This window comes from Mastigoproctus giganteus, chromosome 2 (assembly GCF_048544385.1).
Source record: "Mastigoproctus giganteus isolate SK-2022 chromosome 2, ASM4854438v1, whole genome shotgun sequence".
Classification (NCBI taxonomy): domain Eukaryota; kingdom Metazoa; phylum Arthropoda; class Arachnida; order Uropygi; family Thelyphonidae; genus Mastigoproctus; species Mastigoproctus giganteus.
The window spans coordinates 30192953-30210770 of NC_143576.1; the positions used below are offsets into that span (position 1 = coordinate 30192953).

Below are 17818 nucleotides of genomic sequence, written 5' to 3' on the forward strand. Positions count from 1 at the left end.
GCATATGATGCAAGAAAGCAAGCTTATGCAGCATCAGCCAAAAAAAAAAAAAAAACTGCTCCCATTTCACCCCTCCATTCATTCCAAATACCTGTCCAGCTCAGCCTTAAATTTATTTAGGCTATCAACTTCCACAACAAAGGATGGAAGACTGTTCCACCAACCAACTACCTGCTGGCTAAAGGCAAACTTCTGCACATCTATCCTACATCTGTCTTTCCTCAATTTAAATTTATGCCCTCTCAGATGATTATTCTGAACAAGAGGAAAAGTTCCATCAGCATTGAGCATACTCAAACCATTCAAGGCTTTATACACCTCAATCAGATCACCTTGCAGGTGCCTAGTCTCCAGACACTGTAATTTGCAAAATTTAAGCCTTTCTTCGTAAGAGCAACCCTTTGTTCCATTCACTAATCTTGTTGCCCTTCATGATGTAGGCCTCCAGACCTGTATACAGTACTCAAGGTGTGGCCTGACCATTGCCTTATAAGGGGATAATCACCTCCTTATCCCTGCTAGAAAAATTCCTGTATATCATTGACAAGATACTATGACCTACTCTTGCAGACTGTCTGCACCGCTCAGAAAACTTCATATCTGCCTGCACAATTACCCCCAGGTCCTTTTCATTCTTTATCACTGTCAGTTTAGTACCACAGAGTTGATACGTCACTCTGGGGTTGCTGCTTCCCATACATAGTACTTTACATTTGTCAATGTTAAACTTCATTTGCCACCTCTCAGCCCATCTGCTCAACTTTTCTAGATCCTTTTGCAGCAGCGTACTGTCATTAGTGTCCTTAACAACCCTGCCAACCTTTGTATCGTCTGCAAACTTGGGCATTAAGCTTATACCATCATCAGTATCATTTATAAATACAGAAAACAACAATGGACCCAACACTGAACCCTGAGGGACTCCACTAATAACATTAATCCACGATGAGCAGTGTCCATTGATTACCACTCTGTCTTCTCCCACTCAACCATCCCTTTATCCATAGCAGCAATTTGCCTCCAGTGCCACACTGCTCCAATTTGTGCAGCAGTATTTCATGTGCAACAGTATCAAAAGCCTTTCTAAGATCCAAATATATGATATCAAAGTTATTCCCTGCATCCAGGTCCTTTGTGTATCCAATCATAGTATCCAATCAAATTGGTCAGGCAAGACCAATTTGATTGGATACTATGACAAAACCTTAACAAAACCATGCTGTGTCTGAGCTATAACTGAAGTCTTGTCTAGATGATCCTGCAGTGCTTCTTTAACTAGTGCTTCCATTAATTTTCCTGGAACAGAAGTTAAACTAACAGGTCTATAATTACTTGTGTCGCCCTTTGATCCTCCTTTGTGAATTGGGGTCACATTTGCACATCTCCAGTCCATGGGTACCTCCCCTGAGTCCAAAGCTCTCATAATTATGGCTAAGGGTTTGCTTACTTCCTTTGCTGCCTCCTTTAATATAACTTGTATATTAAATTCGTCGATAGATTCCGTCCATCCCAGATGCCTTTTTTATGTTTATCTTCAACAATTTCTCCTCCCCTTTCCTCTCAGTTATTAACAAATCATCTAGCTCACTGCCAGAGTTTAACTCACCTCTGGCATTCCCCTCCCTGAATAACTCCTCCTGGGTGAATGTAGATGCAAAATACTCATTTAGTTTGTTAGCCACCTTAGCAGGATCATCAACAGTTGAACCATCAATATCCAGTAGACCAATCTGATTCATCCCTTTCCTTCTAGAGTTTACATAGGTAAAGAACTCTTTGTTGTTTTTCTTTGCATCCTTTGCCAAGGATTTCTCATAATCTGCCTTTGCCTGCCTAATCTCCTTTGTGACTTGGTTACAGACCAGCTTATCTATCATAGGCTTCCATGTCACCCATTAATTTATGTGTGTCCCATGCATTTTTCTTCTCTGCCATATGTCTCATTAGTTCATCTGACATCCAGATTTAGGCCTAAACCTTGAACAATATTTCTTAGTTGGTATGTAAAGCCTAGTAGCTTCCCATTTTGAATTTGCTGTTGGTAACATCAGCAGTTGGTCCCACCATATAGAATTTAAATACTGTCTCAGACCACCATAGTCGCCTTTACGAAACAAAAACCCTTTCCTTTCCCATTCTCTTGCTGAGAAAAGTGTTAAGAAAGGGCAGTGCACTTCCTGTATTATGGAAGTAAGCCTTTACATTGTAAGGAGTGATTCAGTGCCATCAAAAGCAGCTTCAAGGTGTACACATACTGTGGACAAATTCACTTTGATATCAAAGGCCTTGAGAACAAGAACTATCCTAATCAGCTAATTTTTAATGGTGCAGAAAATGAGTCACAAAATAATGAAATTGCAGTGGTCTTCTAGGACAGCGGTTCCGAAACTACTGAGATTTACATACCCCTTTAAAAAAGATTATGGAAAAACCCTGTATATATATTATTTTTTTTTCTCTAGTCACTTCTGTAATCTCTCTTTCTTTCACTCTCAACTATTCTTACCTATACTACTTTTATCTATTCTCTTACCTTTATTTATTCACCTACTTATTATATAAATATGTGTGTGTGTGTGTTTGCATGTGTGTGTATGAACACTGGGTTTTCTGAAAATAAAATAAATTCAAAGTTTTGTGTGAAACAACTCAACTTTATCCTTATTTATATACAGATATATAATAATAACTTTATTATCAATTTGCTATACTTAGAACTATTAATTTGAAATGTGTATACAATTATATATATTGGCTATATCAAAAATAATTAATGTTCAATAACGAAATTTGTTAATTCTATCAGTATATTTTTTAAGAAAATAAACACGTTACCTTCTCAACGTTTTCGTGGACCCACTGGAACTGGTCCACGGACCCCCATGGGGTTCACAGGCCCCAGTCTGGGAAATGCTGTTCTAGGAGTAGATGAGCATGGTGCAGATTTCACCGCATTGCCATAAAAGTTTTATTGCTACCCAGCCACTTGGATGTAATCATAAAGTGATGTACAGAATTGAAGCATATTTTTATTGAAGCATTGTTATGATCAATTTATGGTTCATATTTTTAAATGAACATTTTGAATGATGTGTGATGTAGAGTTGTGGAACAACTTGGACAGGACCAGATGAAGTCATGCTCTTTTGCAGATGACCTCTGCATATGGGGAGAGAGCCGGGAACAAGTGCAACGGCAGGTTGATATATGAGCTAGTATGGCCAATGAATGTGGACTGGTTTTCAGTCAGGAGAAGAGTGAAGTAATGGTTCTGAAGAGGAGTGTCGAGCTTAAAGGATACATTACAATGGAAGGGAAACAGCTAAAAATGGTAACAACTTCAAGTATCTAGGAAGCACCATTACAAAGACTGGAGTAATAGACGAAGAAATAAGTAGAAGGATACAAGCGGGTGGGAATTTCTATAGGCAGACAAGAGATCTGATCTGGAACAGGAATATAGTATTTAAAGTTGAGGCGTAGAGTAAGAAGGCTATATATCAGGCCTATTTCGTACCAATTCTGACATATGCATTTGAAACTTGGACTATGAGGAAAAAGGATGAAAGCAGAATTCAGGGGGGCAGAAATGAGATTTGTGAAGAGCATAGCCGGAAAGACAAAACGCAATAAAATGGAATGATGTGATTAGGGAGAGAATTCAGGTTGAAAAACTCCAAAATAGGATTGAAAGGTCCCATTTGAAATGGTTTGGACCTGTCAAGAGGATGAACAAGAGGCTTTAGCCAAGAAGAATGTTTGATTTACAATTAAGGGACAAAAGACCAAGGGGGAGACCAAGAATGAGATAGCAGGACATGATAAAGACCGATGTCATTAAGAGAGAAGGAAATTGGAGTGAAATCAACGACGGAGAGCAGTACATGGACAGGGCATGGTGGCGAGGCTTCATGCATCAACCCGTGGAGTAGCGGATAGATGATGATTTTTAAATGACAACATACATTGCAACTTTCATTCATTTCTATTTGACCATGAAAACAAAATTAAAAGAATGTTTATTTATGTGGTCTGCAAGGATGGACATGTAACATGGATTATTCAGAGATGCATCTAGGTGTACCAGAGGTCCCAATGTGTGCCAGTTTGAAGACGCCCCAGACCATTACTGACCATCCACCTGCCTGACTAGTTTCTTGTTGACATGATGGGGGCATAGCTTTGAGCAGTTTCCGCCAGATACACACCCTCTCATCTGCTTGAAATAACTGTAAACGGGACTCGTTGGACCAGGAGAACCGTCTTCAATCATCCAAGGTCCAGTGCAGATGTTCTTTCGCCCAGTTGAGGCGTAGAGTCCTATTCCCATAGAATAGGACTCTACACCTCAACTGGTAAGTCTCTGGTAAGTCGGTGGCTCCCATAACCTATTGCAGCCACGTTCATCCGCCACCTCCACCTTTCTCTGCCCACGATGAGATGTTATTCGGGAAATGGCATATTCCCCTCAATACTGTCAAATGGGGTTAGTGCAATTTCTGTACCACCTCCATAATAGTGACCCATGCGTTGGGCACCCACTATCATCCCTCTTTCAAAGTCAGTTAACTCACGATGTTTATCCATGCTGACATCAAATTACTGTCTACGTGAATGCAGTGTACCTATATACCTGCCAAGCGGTGGGTTCGTCCAGTAGCGAGAGGTGTTATATTATATGACAATAATAATTGTCATATTATTATGACAATTATCATTGTCATAATAATATGATGGAATTTATTTATAAACATGTAGTGCTTTAATTGACTTGTACAAATTATTTTATATAATAAATAAAAAAGGCAGTTGCTTTATTTGCATTTTTTATTTTTCCAGCAATCACAACAACGAGATTTATGTCACATACTGCTGAGACAGATGAGGAATTTGATGCCAGATATGAAGCTTATTTTAATCGAAAAGACATTGATGGGTGGGATGTTCGTAAGGCAATGAACGATTTGCAGGGGATGGATGTTGTACCTGAACCAAGCATTATTATTTCAGCATTAAAAGCTTGTCGGAGAATCAATGATTTTGCTTTAGCAGTTAGATTTTTGGAAGCTGTGAAGGTAAATATTGGAAACCCTCAATAGTTTGTCAGTAAACTTTTATTAATCATTGGCATCATAATGTGTAGTGTTTCTTAGAAGTTTTCTACTTCAAAAAGTTAACATGCTAGAGATATTTGGTGACATGTAGTTAATATTAGCCCCCTCTCCTTTTTTGGTTTAATGCAGATGAAGGTTGATAATTTCAAGAAGTGTCTATTTAGAGCTGGATTTAATTTAATACTATCATCAGTGTATATAGAGTATTCTAGTTGACCACGTTACAGCAATGTTTTCAGCTCTCGTGGGTAACATAGTTGGTAGAATAGCTGTCCTTCCCCATTGTTGATGTGAGGAATTTTTATGGGCCTTTTTCACAGTGTGGCTGAGTTAGTCGGTCTCAGGCAAGGGTTTCATGGTTTTTTCTCCTGGAAACTCAGGGTTTTTTTGTCCAGCAAACAGAAAATCAACCACAGAACACAAGCAATTTACATACAGTATACATAGAGCAATATGGCCTTAGCCGTTGATGCTCCTAAAACGCTACGACTACTCGTACAGCAATGTTTTCAGAATACAAAAGTTGATGCAAACCTTTATTGATTTACATTTTATAAACATGCTGAAAGTTATTTTTTCTTTCTTTTTGGAATGTTTCTTTTGGAATGTTATCAAACACAAACCTTTTCATCAGCTTATTGTTTGTTTTTGGATTGTTAGTGTAGACCATATCTCTCAGATATTCTCCCCAGATATATATATCACTTGGTGTGAGTTCTGATGAAAGAGAAGGCACTAAGACCTTTCAGATAATCTGATTTCCAAAACTTTTGAAAATGAGCTTTTTTTTTTTTTTTTTTTTTATGTAAACCCCAAACACGAGAGGTTTTAGAACCTATAGTACTTAGTACCGTGTTTGGGTTCGAGGTTGAGAAGACGAAAGAAGATATTTGTTGACATTGGACTTGAATTTCTGTAGACTGTAATTTTCAGGAAATACGGAAATTTTCAGGAGGGCGCTGACTCTCTTTAAAAGTTACAGCTGTCAGTTACAGGCTCCGCAAAAACGATAAGTGTTTGCCTTTTATTTACATGATTGTTATTTTATATTGTACTTAATACGTAGTCATATAGTTATAGTTAAGCTGGTTATTTTTTATTTTAATTTAGATAAAGAGTTTTTGTGGATTTTACTTACGATAGGTAAAACCGTTATTTCATTCGAATTTTGCAGCCATTGTTTTTGTATATAATGGTAGGGAATTCAAATTTTTTAATTGAGGTAGCTAGGTAGCTCTAACGCATAATTATTTAGTAATACGCTTCACTGTTTCTATTTAATAGTTTCTATTCAAATACTATTGACATTTAATTTATTGATTTTATTAATTTAAACTACCATGCCCCAAACTAGAGCAGCAAAGCAACGGGCACAAAGTGGCAGGAGTGCTGTGACTCGTGGGAGAACCGAAGGGGGCGATTCTCCAACGCATCACAGCCTAAAAAAATGTGCAGCTTGTGAAATGTTTGCCGAACTCTCTGGAACGGAACATGATATTGCCATGGGGGATGTCTTTGTGTGTGCGCGATGTAAGGAGTGTAAGGAAATCAGGCGACAACTCAGCGTTGTTATGGGCCTATATGAGAGTTTGAAGGACAGGGTGGATGCTCTCAAAAGATCTGAATTGAGGGGCCCATCGGGCTCTCAGCTGCCCACATCAACGCCAGAGCTTGCACTTGGTCATCACGCAACACGGCGGCAACCCCTAAGGCAGAATGCGCTGGTCCCACAGGAACTAGTAGTTGTTGGTGACTCTATTGTCAGGGAAACGGGGAACATCCTTTGTAAAAAGGATAGGTGGAACAGGACCAGGGTATGTCTGCCAGGGGCAAAGGTTGATGACATTGTAGAGCGGATATCATCTTTCAAGGGCACAAAAGGTGATATAGTTGTACACGTTGGCACTAATGATATTAAGAGTAGGAGACCGGTAGAATTACTCAACAAGTACAGGTCACTGTTGAAAAAAAGCCGTGAAATAGGGTTGAATTTGAAAGTGTCTGCAATTCTGCCCAGACACGATAGGAGGGAGTACATGATGAGAGCCTTGTCGATCAATTCGGCCCTGGAAAGATGGTGCAAGGCTCAAGGGGTAGAATTTTTTTCAGCCTGGACTGTACTTGTTAACAGGAGAGATTGCTTCTACAGGGATGGGATACACTTAAATAGAAAGGGTGCAAGAATATTTGCTGATGCCATCGAGGCAGTGTTAGGTGGGTCGGAAAACTGCTAGCTTGGGGGGATACAAAGACTAATAGTTTAACAGTAACCGCAGGCAGAGGTGGAGGTGATTCTTGCACAACTTCTATTAGAATAAGAAGCGACCTGGAGCGAGGGGTGTTGGGTGTTGCAGGGACGGATGGCAGTCATCATGGAATAGTTGGGTATATGGGATGTGTTAGGGTAACAAGGAATAGGCATAGGAGCATGTATACCAATGCTAGAAGTATAGTAAATAAATTTGATGAATTTGAAGTGTTGGTCAAGACATCAAAGGCGGATATTGTTGGGATAGCAGAGACGTGGTGTCACAAAGATATAAGGAATGCCGAACTGGAATTTGGGGAGTACAATGTGTACAGAAAGGATAGACAGGACAGAAAGGGAGGAGGTGTTATGCTGTTAATTAAGAAAAACATAAAATCAAAGGAAGTGCACCCAGTTAATATAGATGAACAGTGCACTGTTGAGTCAGTTTGGTGTGAGATAAGCACTGCGAAAGGAAAAATAAGAGTAGGAGTGTGTTATAGGCCTAATGACTTGAATGAGTACAATGAACAATTGTACAGAGAAATAGAGTGGGCCAGTAAATCGGAATGTCTTATAATGGGGAATTTTAACTTCCCAGATATTGACTGGAACTTGTGGGTTGGTCACTCACACACTAGTCAGACTTTTGTGGATTTATTGGATGATTGTTTTCTGCAGCAGCATGTTCGAGAGGCAACCAGAGAAAGTAATACTCTTGATCTGGTTATCAGCAGTGATCATTTGTGTATTAAGAATTTGCAGATAAAGGAACCACTAGGTGGCAGTGATCACAGTGTGCTGAAGTGGGATTTACTCAAAGAGGTAACTACCGTCAGGGGTAAAGGAAAGGGTTTTTGCTTCCGTAAAGGGGAGTACAGTGGTCTCAGACAGTTTTTAAATTCTGTACAGTGGGATCAACTGACGATGTTACAAACAGTAAATTCTAAGTGGGAAGCATTCAAGGAATTAATCGTGGAAGCTACTAGACTTTTCATACCGATTAAGAAATATTGTTCAAGGTTTAGGCCTAAATGGTTATCAAATGAACTAATGAGACTCGTGACAGAGAAGAAAAATGCGTGGGATGCATATAAATTATCAGGCGACGCAGAAGCCTGTGGAAGATATAAGCTAGTCTGTAATCAGGTCACAAAGGAGGTTCGGCAGGCTAAGGCGGATTACGAGAAATCTTTGGCAAAAGATGCTAAGAAAAACAGCAAGGATTTCTTTACTTATATAAACTCTAAAAGGAAGGGGATGAATATGATTGGTCCACTTGACATCGATGGTTCGACTGTTGATGATCCTGCTCAGATAGCAAACAAACTGAATGAGTATTTTGCATCTACATTCACACGTGAGGAATTATTACAGTTTGAAAATGGAAGGTTATCAAATTGTAGCAGTGTGCTTAATGATTTTGTAATAACTGAGAGCAAAGTGGAGGAGAAATTGTTGAAGTTAAACATAAGAAAGGCACCTGGGGTGGATGGGATCTATCCAGTTATATTAAAGGAGGCGGCAAAGCAACTAAGCAAACCCTTAGCCATAATTATGAGAGCATCCTTGAACTCAGGGGAGGTTCCCACTGACTGGAGATGTGCAAATGTGTCCCCAATTCACAAAGGTGGATCGAAGGGTGACACGAGTAATTACAGACCAGTTAGTTTAACTTCTGTTCCGGGTAAAATAATGGAGTCACTGGTTAAAGATGCATTGCAGGATCATCTACACAAGACTGCAGCAATAATTCAGACACAGCATGGGTTTGTTAAGGGAAAGTCTTGTCTGACAAATTTTATTGGTTATTATGATGTGGTCACAAAGGAAATGGATGCAAAAAATAATTTTGATATCATATACTTGGATTTCAGGAAAGCTTTTGACACTGTTGCGCATGGAAGACTACTGTACAAATTGGAGCAGAATGGTATTAAGGGTAAGTTGCTACAATGGATAAAAGGATGGTTAAGTGGGAGAAGACAGAGGGTGGTAATCAATGGGTGCTGCCCTTCGTGGACTAATGTTATTAGTGGAGTCCCACATGGTTCGGTGTTGGGTCCACTGTTGTTTTGTGTATTTATCAATGATATTGATGAAGGTATATCAGGCTTAATGTCGAAGTTTGCAGATGACACAAAGGTTGGCAGGGTTGTTAATGACAGTCATGGCAGTGTGCTACTGCAACAGGATCTAGATAATTTGGGCAGATGGGCTAAGAAGTGGCAACTGAAGTTTAACCTTGACAAATGCAAAGTACTGCATATGGGTAGAAGTAACCCCAGAGAAACGTACCAACTGTGTGGTACTACACTTAAGGTGGTAGAAAATGAAAAAGACCTGGAGTAATTGTGCAGTCAGATATGAAGTTTTCTGAGCAATGCAGACAGGCTGCTAGGGCAGGTCATGGGGTTTTGTCAATGATATATAGGAATTTTGCTAGCAGGGAAAAGGAGGTGATTGTCCCTCTGTATAAGGCAATGGTCAGGCCACGCCTTGAGTACTGCGTACAGGTCTGGAGGCCTCATTTTAGGAAGGATGTAGATTTGCTTGAGCGTGTACAGAGAAGAGCAACACGATTGGTGAGGGGAATGAAGGGATCCTCTTACCAAGAGAGGCTTAAGTTCTGCAAATTGCAATGGCTGGAGACTAGGCACCTGCGCGGTGATCTGATTGAGGTCTATAAGGCCTTGAATGGGTTGAGCACGCTGAATTCTGATGGGATCCTTCCACTTGTTCAGATTACGAACCTACGGGGACATAAGTTCAAATTAAGAAAGGACAGATGTAGAATAGATGTGCGGAAATTTGCCTTTAGCCAGCGGGTGGTTAATTGCTGGAACAAATTTCCATCTGTCGTTGTGGAAGTTGATAGGTTAAATAAATTTAAGGAGGAACTGGACAAGCATTTTGAGGGAATGGTGTGATATTTTTTTTTTTTTTTTGGCTGATGCTGCATAAGCTCCTACACTTGCTTTCTTGCATCACGTGCCACTGCTACTACTACTACTACTACGTATGAAGGAAGATTGTTCCAGAAAATGGCAGTTGAATGAATAAACGAGGAAGATGAAAAGTTGGTTCTGTGAGTTTGGAGTTGGACAGTAAGCAGATGTTGGCTGGTGGCGGCACGTGTTCGGACTGTTTTGAAAGAGAGAGCGGGAATTATAGAAGCCAATTCAGAAGAGCCGACCGGGCTAGCCGAGTGGGTAAAGTACCTGCCCGGCAACCCAAAGGTCGCGGGTTCGATTCCCGCCTCGGGCTTGGATCAAAGTACTGCAAAAACCTTGGGAGGTGCAATATGGCCACAGAAGCCGATGCGCCAACAACTACCAAATCAAAAAAAAAAAAAAAAAAAAGTTCAGAAGAACAGTTCCCATGGAGCTGTAGTCACAGTTGTCCCATATGTATGTTGTAGCACTATTTCATAGAAACCATTCTTCATAAATTTCCCACTCTGTTCAACTTTTACTTAGTTGGTTAATAAATCTACAGTACACGGCCAATGTTACCATTTCTTGAAAGGCTCGTTGGATATGGCCGTCCGGACTCGGATGCAAATGCATCATCCGAGTATAGATGGATCATGTGATGCATTTGCATCACATGATTCATCTAGTATAGCAGAGTTTTGTGATTGGTGTGGATTCTTTAACAATATTCTGGCTGTTTGTGTAATATAATACAGTTGGTCGTCGACTTACGACCGACTTCTGTTCTGACTGACAGGTCGTAAGTCGATCTGGTCGTATGTCGGCCATATATTTATTAACAGTATTTTTTAACCTTTCTAATATTTTTATAATCTTTATAATTTATTTTTATAATCTTTTAAATTGTTATCATCTTTTATTTTTTATTTTAAATACAGTAATGTTTTATCTTTTACTTAGCGATACTGTACGTACCTTCATTTCTACGCCTAGGCTATCTCTCTCTATGAGGTTAAATTCAAACGTTCTCTACATTTTAATTGGTTTATTATTCATACTGTTTATAAAAAAACAAAACTACAGTCTATAATTATATTGTACATAATGTGAAAAATAATACTGTACATAATGTACTATAAACACAAAAATTCAATCTAAAATTAATGTAAAAATTAATACAAATGAAATTTACAAAATCAATTTTTAATCTTTACTTGTGCTGGGTTGTGCATCGTCAGGGTAATGTTCTTGGGTTGAGGTAGGAGACGTTTATTTATAGAGATATTATGCAAAGCAAATCTTTTTTTAAAATGCTTAAACCACCCAGTACTAGCCTGAAAATCTTCTGCATAATCGTCTCCGGCACATGATTTTAAACTCTGAAACAAACTTCTAGCCTTCGCTTGCACTGTGTGAAGGCTCATGGGTGTATTTTTTTGTATTAAATCTTCCATCCACATAAACAACAATTTCTCCATTTCATGGATGGGTTCCTGTCGTTGTTTGGTTAAAATTGTAGACTTAATAGGTGCAGAACCTTTCACAGCTTCCCGAATTCTTTCTTTGTCCTTAAGTATCGTCGATACTGTGGAATGTGATAACTTCAAGTCACATACTATCGTATTCACTTTCTTTCCGCCTTCATACTGCTGGATAATTTTCATTTTACACTCTAAATCAATAGTTTTTCTTGACTTCTTAGCTGGCGTATATGTAGATGAAGGCATTTTCCTTTTACTAAACATTTTATGGGTATTTCAGTAGAATTTTAATTAATACACCACACGCAACAGATGCTTGAAAGCGACTGGGTGTATGTGAGAGAGAGCGACTGAGTGTGTGCCTGGTGCTGTCCTCAGGCCACCCGTCATCGATGTGCTTCCTCACCTGGGTTATGGGTGTCTTCAGTAGTGACTTCCTGGTTTATTATTAATGTATTCATTTATTTATTATTTATTATTTTTTTTGTGGTCGTAAGTGCGGCCGGTCGTAAGTCGCATAGGTCGTAAGTCGACGACCAAGTGTATTGCCCTTGGTGACAGAGAGCCATTTGCAAAACACTATTTGAGCTCGTTCATCACGTTTAGAGAGAGAGAGAGAATGACTAAAATTAATCTGTATTTACATAAGAACCTATTTTTAGAGGAAGAGAAGACTATTAGATCAGCTAACATATATTCAGGATTAAATGAATTTAATAAGTGAAAAAGCTTTGGAGGAGAAATGTGATCAGGTTTAAAAGTGAAGAATGCACACAGAGCTAATGGTATTTTTCCAGTTACACTCAGTTTAAGTACCAGAAGTTTGCAAATATATATCTTATAATAAAATGGGAATTTAAGAGGATCTGGGCAACTAAATTTTACAAGTCTTTCTTCTGGAGAAGGAACAGCCCATTATGGAATCTGTGGTTAAAAATGCATTGCACAGTTACCTTGAGTAATGATTATAACAGTCGCCTCATGGTTTGTTGTGAGGTAGTCACAAAGAAACTAAGGAATAGCTTTGATATAATTTACTTTGATTTTAGAAAGGCTTTTGGTAGACCAATAGAAACTTCTTGTGCATAAGTTGGAGAAGTGCAACATTGGGGTAAGTTTCTGCAGTAGATAAAGATATGGTTAACTGATAGAAAAAAAAAAAAAAGTGGTTATAAACGGGCAGTGCTATAATGGTGTTCTGTGCTGTGAACCCTTGTTACTGACTTTAATTAAATGATATTGATGATAGTATTATAAGTTTCATGTCAAAAGTTGCTGATTTTAAGTTGGGCAGGGTTTGTAACAAAAATAACTAGAGCATGTTTCTACAACAATATTTTGATGATTTACACAACTGGCCTATAAATGGCAATTACACTTTAATGCTATAAAATACAGAGTTCTGCATCTGAATAATAATAATTCCTAGTTAAATCAATAACTGGGGGTTAATCCTTCAACAGTGTTAAAGATCAAAAGGACCTTGGAGTTGTATGTAAACAATCCAACACAAAGTTCTCTCAGCTATAGATGTAATTATTCCACTGTTTAAAATCATTGGTTGGAACACAACTTCAATACTGTAGGCAGATCTAGAAGCATCATTTCAAGAAAAATATTGACTTGCATGAAAGGGTACAAATCTGTGAATATTTCTGCATCCAAAACCAGTCTTGTTGTTGATTCCAACAACAAGATTAGTTTGGATGTAGAAATATTCTTACAGGAAAAAATTCCAATTCTGTAAACTGCAAAAATTGAAAACTAGACATCTACATGGGAATCTGATGGAGGTGTTTAAAACCTTAGAAGATGTGAGTAAACTTGATTATGAGGTGTATTTCTCTTTCTTTAACGACACACACACAGACATGGTAATATGGATTCAAAAGGAAAATAGTCAGCTATGGTGGTTCTTGACACACCTGACTAAGAGATGGTACCAAAGGACACTTTAAGCATTCTGGACAGTAATTAAAAGGGTGTTTATTCTTGCACCAAACAACCAAGGTCGGGAGACGTCTGTGAATTGCATATATTGTATTGTCTGTTTGCCTTGTTTGCTTCGTATCCACAATACTTTCTGAAAGGCCTTTAGTATGGAAACAAGATGAAGGAAAGTGTTTATCATCTATAGTTGTTTCACAAATGACTTAAGTTGATGTCATGAGTTGTATTATTGAATGTATTAAGTTAGGAGTAAATTCTGGGAATTTGTAAACTAAATCTTCACATGTTGGCAACACTGCCTTCAGTCATTTGTTTCTTGACCTTGAGAGCTCCATGCAGCAGTGTTTATCAGTGTGAGCTCAGTTTATTTTAGAGGTTATCATGTCAGACTTGTGCTGAAAAGTGAGTAAAATGTCTTCATGAAAGTGTTTTAAAAATCCAAACTTATGTTGTTATATTTGTGGAAGTTATGTAATCCTCAAGCAGCAAAGGCAAGACATTACAGAATTTGTAAAAAAAATGTCTATTGTGGTTATTTTGGAGTAAAACTTGGGCACCAAAATAAATAATTGCCTCCACATAGTGTTTGATGAATCTGTGTTGAAGCATTAAGATTGGTAAAATGGTAAAAAGAAGGCTATGCCATTTATAATTCCCATGATTTGGCAGGAGCGAATGAAACGACTGTGATGACTGTTACTTTTGCTTAGTTAATGTAGAGGAATACAGTGCAAAGAGTAAGAAGAATGTGTATCATAATATTCCATCTGCCATTTGACCAGTTCCCACATGGAGGTATCCTGACAATCCATGCTCTCCACTTATATTGGAGAATTTAGCAGTAGAGAGTGCTGAAAGTGAAGTTTCTGAAGATGAATGTGAAGTGTACACCTGGAGACATTGAGTCCTGCTCTCAACTGTTTTCTCAGCATGAACTTAGTGATCTGGTAAGAGATTTACATTTACCAAAGTAATCTCAGAACTCCTTTGTTCTAGACTTAAGTCAAAAAATATTGTAGCACCTGTAAATGTTTTTCTCATGGTGCAGACAGAGAGAATGAAAACTAGTCCCCTACTTTTCTGAGGGCGATTATGTTTTTTTGCAGTATTATAAATGACTCAATGAACTATTTTGGATTTAGTTACAATTCTACACAGTGGAGACTTTTTAATTGACTCATCAAATAGGAATGTCAAAGGCATGTACGCATGGAATTAAATATGGGTCAATTTAGTAATTCACTCAGTGCATTTGAAAGAGGCCGCCTCCGTAGCCAGGCGGGAAGGAGCAGCAGTGCATAGCACACGCTTCTTGATTAGACCGGAGTTCGAGCCCGTCACCACCAAATACGGAGGATGCAGAAAGGTCAGGGAATGACCACCGCCTATCCTGGAGCAATATGGCCTTAGTCACTAATGCTCCTAAAAAACCAAATAACAAACAAACAAACATTTGAAAGAAACATCTGAGAACTTGAGTAAGTTGTTAAGAAATTAAGTATGAAGAACATGGTTTCTTGGTCTGTGCTGACTTAAAAGTGATAAGCATGTTACTTGGACAGTAATCTGGCTGCACATTGCCTTGCTTTTTGCGTGAGTTGGACAGTCAGGCAAAGAGTAAGCACTGGGATGTTAAGGTCTGGCCAAAGAAGGCAATTTGTCTGGATCAGAGCATAGTTCATAAACTACTAGTAGATCCCAAACTGTCCTCCTTCCACCTTTGTACATCAAACTGGGTTTGATTAAACAGTGCATGAAATCTTTACCTCAGGAAGATCTCTGCTCCAACTGCCTTTGTACTAAATTCCCATCGGCCACCCAAGAGAAGGTAAAACAAGGTATTTTGTTGGACCTCAAATTCTCAAACTGAGGGACAGAAATTTTGAGGGAATTATAAATAAATAAAATATAAATAAAAAAGAAAATCAGGTTGGTTGTTGAGAGCTTTTCAGGAAACAAGGATCTAGAGTACAAGAATATAGCCAAAAATATGTTGGCAAACTTCAAGAAGCTGGGCAGCAACATGAGTGTAAAGGTACATTTTTTACATTCCCACTTTAACTACTTCCCAGAAAATCTAGGAAGTGTTAGCGAAGAACAGGGTGAGAGGTTTCACTATGGCACTAAAGACATGGAGATGAGGTGGTGGAACATTAACATGATGGCTGACTATTGCTGAAGAGAGACTGTAAATTAGAAGGATCTGCAAGAAAATCAAAGAAAACAAAAATTTGACATATCATACGAGTAGATCAGTTTTTAAAATGAGAGGCGAGTGTTTAATGTACTTATTACCACACTACCCTTTTAATAGTGATTTCAACATGTGTTTAGATATAAAAGTCTGGTAAAAGTAGCATTTTGTTACAATTTCAGTTCATAAATTCTGCCAAAATTAATAAAAATTTGTGAAAAATCAAAATTTTCATTCATTATTTTTAAAGAAACCTGACCTGATGGGATCAAACAGAAATCATTTTGAAATCAGCATTAGAAAATGATTCATTAACACCCTTTTCTGTGAAAACATCAGTGAAACTTTTTTTAAAAATGCAGAGTAGTGTAATTTTATCTAGATTAAAGGTGTTACAGTATGGATGGAGTCAAGCTGAAATAAGCACATACTCACTTTCCAATCTGCCTGTGAGAAGGATCACTGTGAATCCTTTATACAAAATAAATGGATAAAAAATATTTTTTTTCTAAATTCCTCCTTTCTAAGTCACCAACATTTCTCTTGTTTCCTCAACCTTTTACTTCATTGACTTTCCTAATTTCTGATCTCTGTGTGATACACTGAATTGCCATAGCCACCAATTTTCTTTCACTAAATTCTCACTACACCTAACTGTCATGCAGCACCTCTGTAGGCAGGTGGGCAGGAGCAGCAGTGCATAGCACAAGCTTCTTGATTAGACCGGGGTTCAAGCCCATGACCACCAAATACAGAGGATGCGGAAAGGTCAGGGAATGACCACCGCATATCCCCGGAGCAATATGGCCTTAGTTGCTAATGCTCCTAAAAACCAAACAACAACAACTAACTGTCATACACTGAATGGTTGCTGCTTTTTTTTTTTTTTTTTTTTATGAAAACCACAAACATGAGAGGTATTAGAACCTATAGTACTTAGTACCCGTGCTTGGGTTGGATGTTGAGAAGACGAAAGAAGATATTTGTTGACATTAGACTTGAACTTCTGTAATTTTCAGGAAATGCATATGAAGGAACTGTTTTTCTCACTGTAATTTCAGGCTTGGAGATGCCAGAAACAGCCAAGATTGAAATTGCAGCCATTCTATCAAAACACCAAGATGAGGACTCAGAAGGCAAGGAAAGCGATGGTGACATATCTGAGTGAACAAGTGACTACACAGGATGCCAGGAAATTCATTGAAGGGTTACAACGATAGTTATACTTCATAAAGGAAGACAATGTAGGCAGTCCATTATCTGCACTAGATGTTTGTGCTGATTTTGTTCACTCACAGTCAATCAAAAGAACACGGCAGGGTATACTGGATAAATTCCTCTGTCAATGACATTTAAGAACTAAAAGTTGAAGGGCAGGTATGCACATGTTTGTTATATAAATTAAATCATCCAAATTTCTTGCGACAACCGACTAACTGGTTAAAATAAATTTATTAAAATAAAAATGATATATACATAAGATAAAACAGAAATAAAATAAGATCAAAGCATTAAAATACAATAAGATAAAAGTGTTAAAATATAATATAATAAAAGCGTTAAAATACATAGTAGCTTCCGAAGCAAAGTGCCTCTTCATCAGCTAGTCTGTGAATGGTGTACTTCCGTATATATTGATGGTTCGATAGCACAAATCAGCTGGGCATGATCATGTATCACGAGTCTGGTGTCAGTAGAACAGAATTACGTACACGTGATGATTGCCAGCACTATCGAATGTACAATACAGTATATTCTATAATAGGGTGTAAGTGTAATACCCTCTTGCGATTCATAGTACTATTATTGGACTATGTGCAGTGCTTCAAGCCATGAGTGCTGGCGTAATCACATGAATAGTCGACGATTTCAATATCCCATTGGGATCAAGATTG

At 38.3% G+C, this 17818-nt stretch overlaps 1 protein-coding gene across 1 annotated transcript in view; it reads left to right on the forward strand.

Moving 5' to 3' along the window:
* Positions 1-17818, forward strand: part of COX5A (Cytochrome c oxidase subunit 5A) — a 58829-nt gene that overhangs the window by 14930 nt on the left and 26081 nt on the right. The window contains exon 2 of the mRNA XM_090390397.1: positions 4840-5075. Within this exon, the coding sequence (XP_090246523.1) occupies positions 4840-5075 (236 nt within the window). The remainder of the gene's footprint in view (positions 1-4839; positions 5076-17818) is intronic.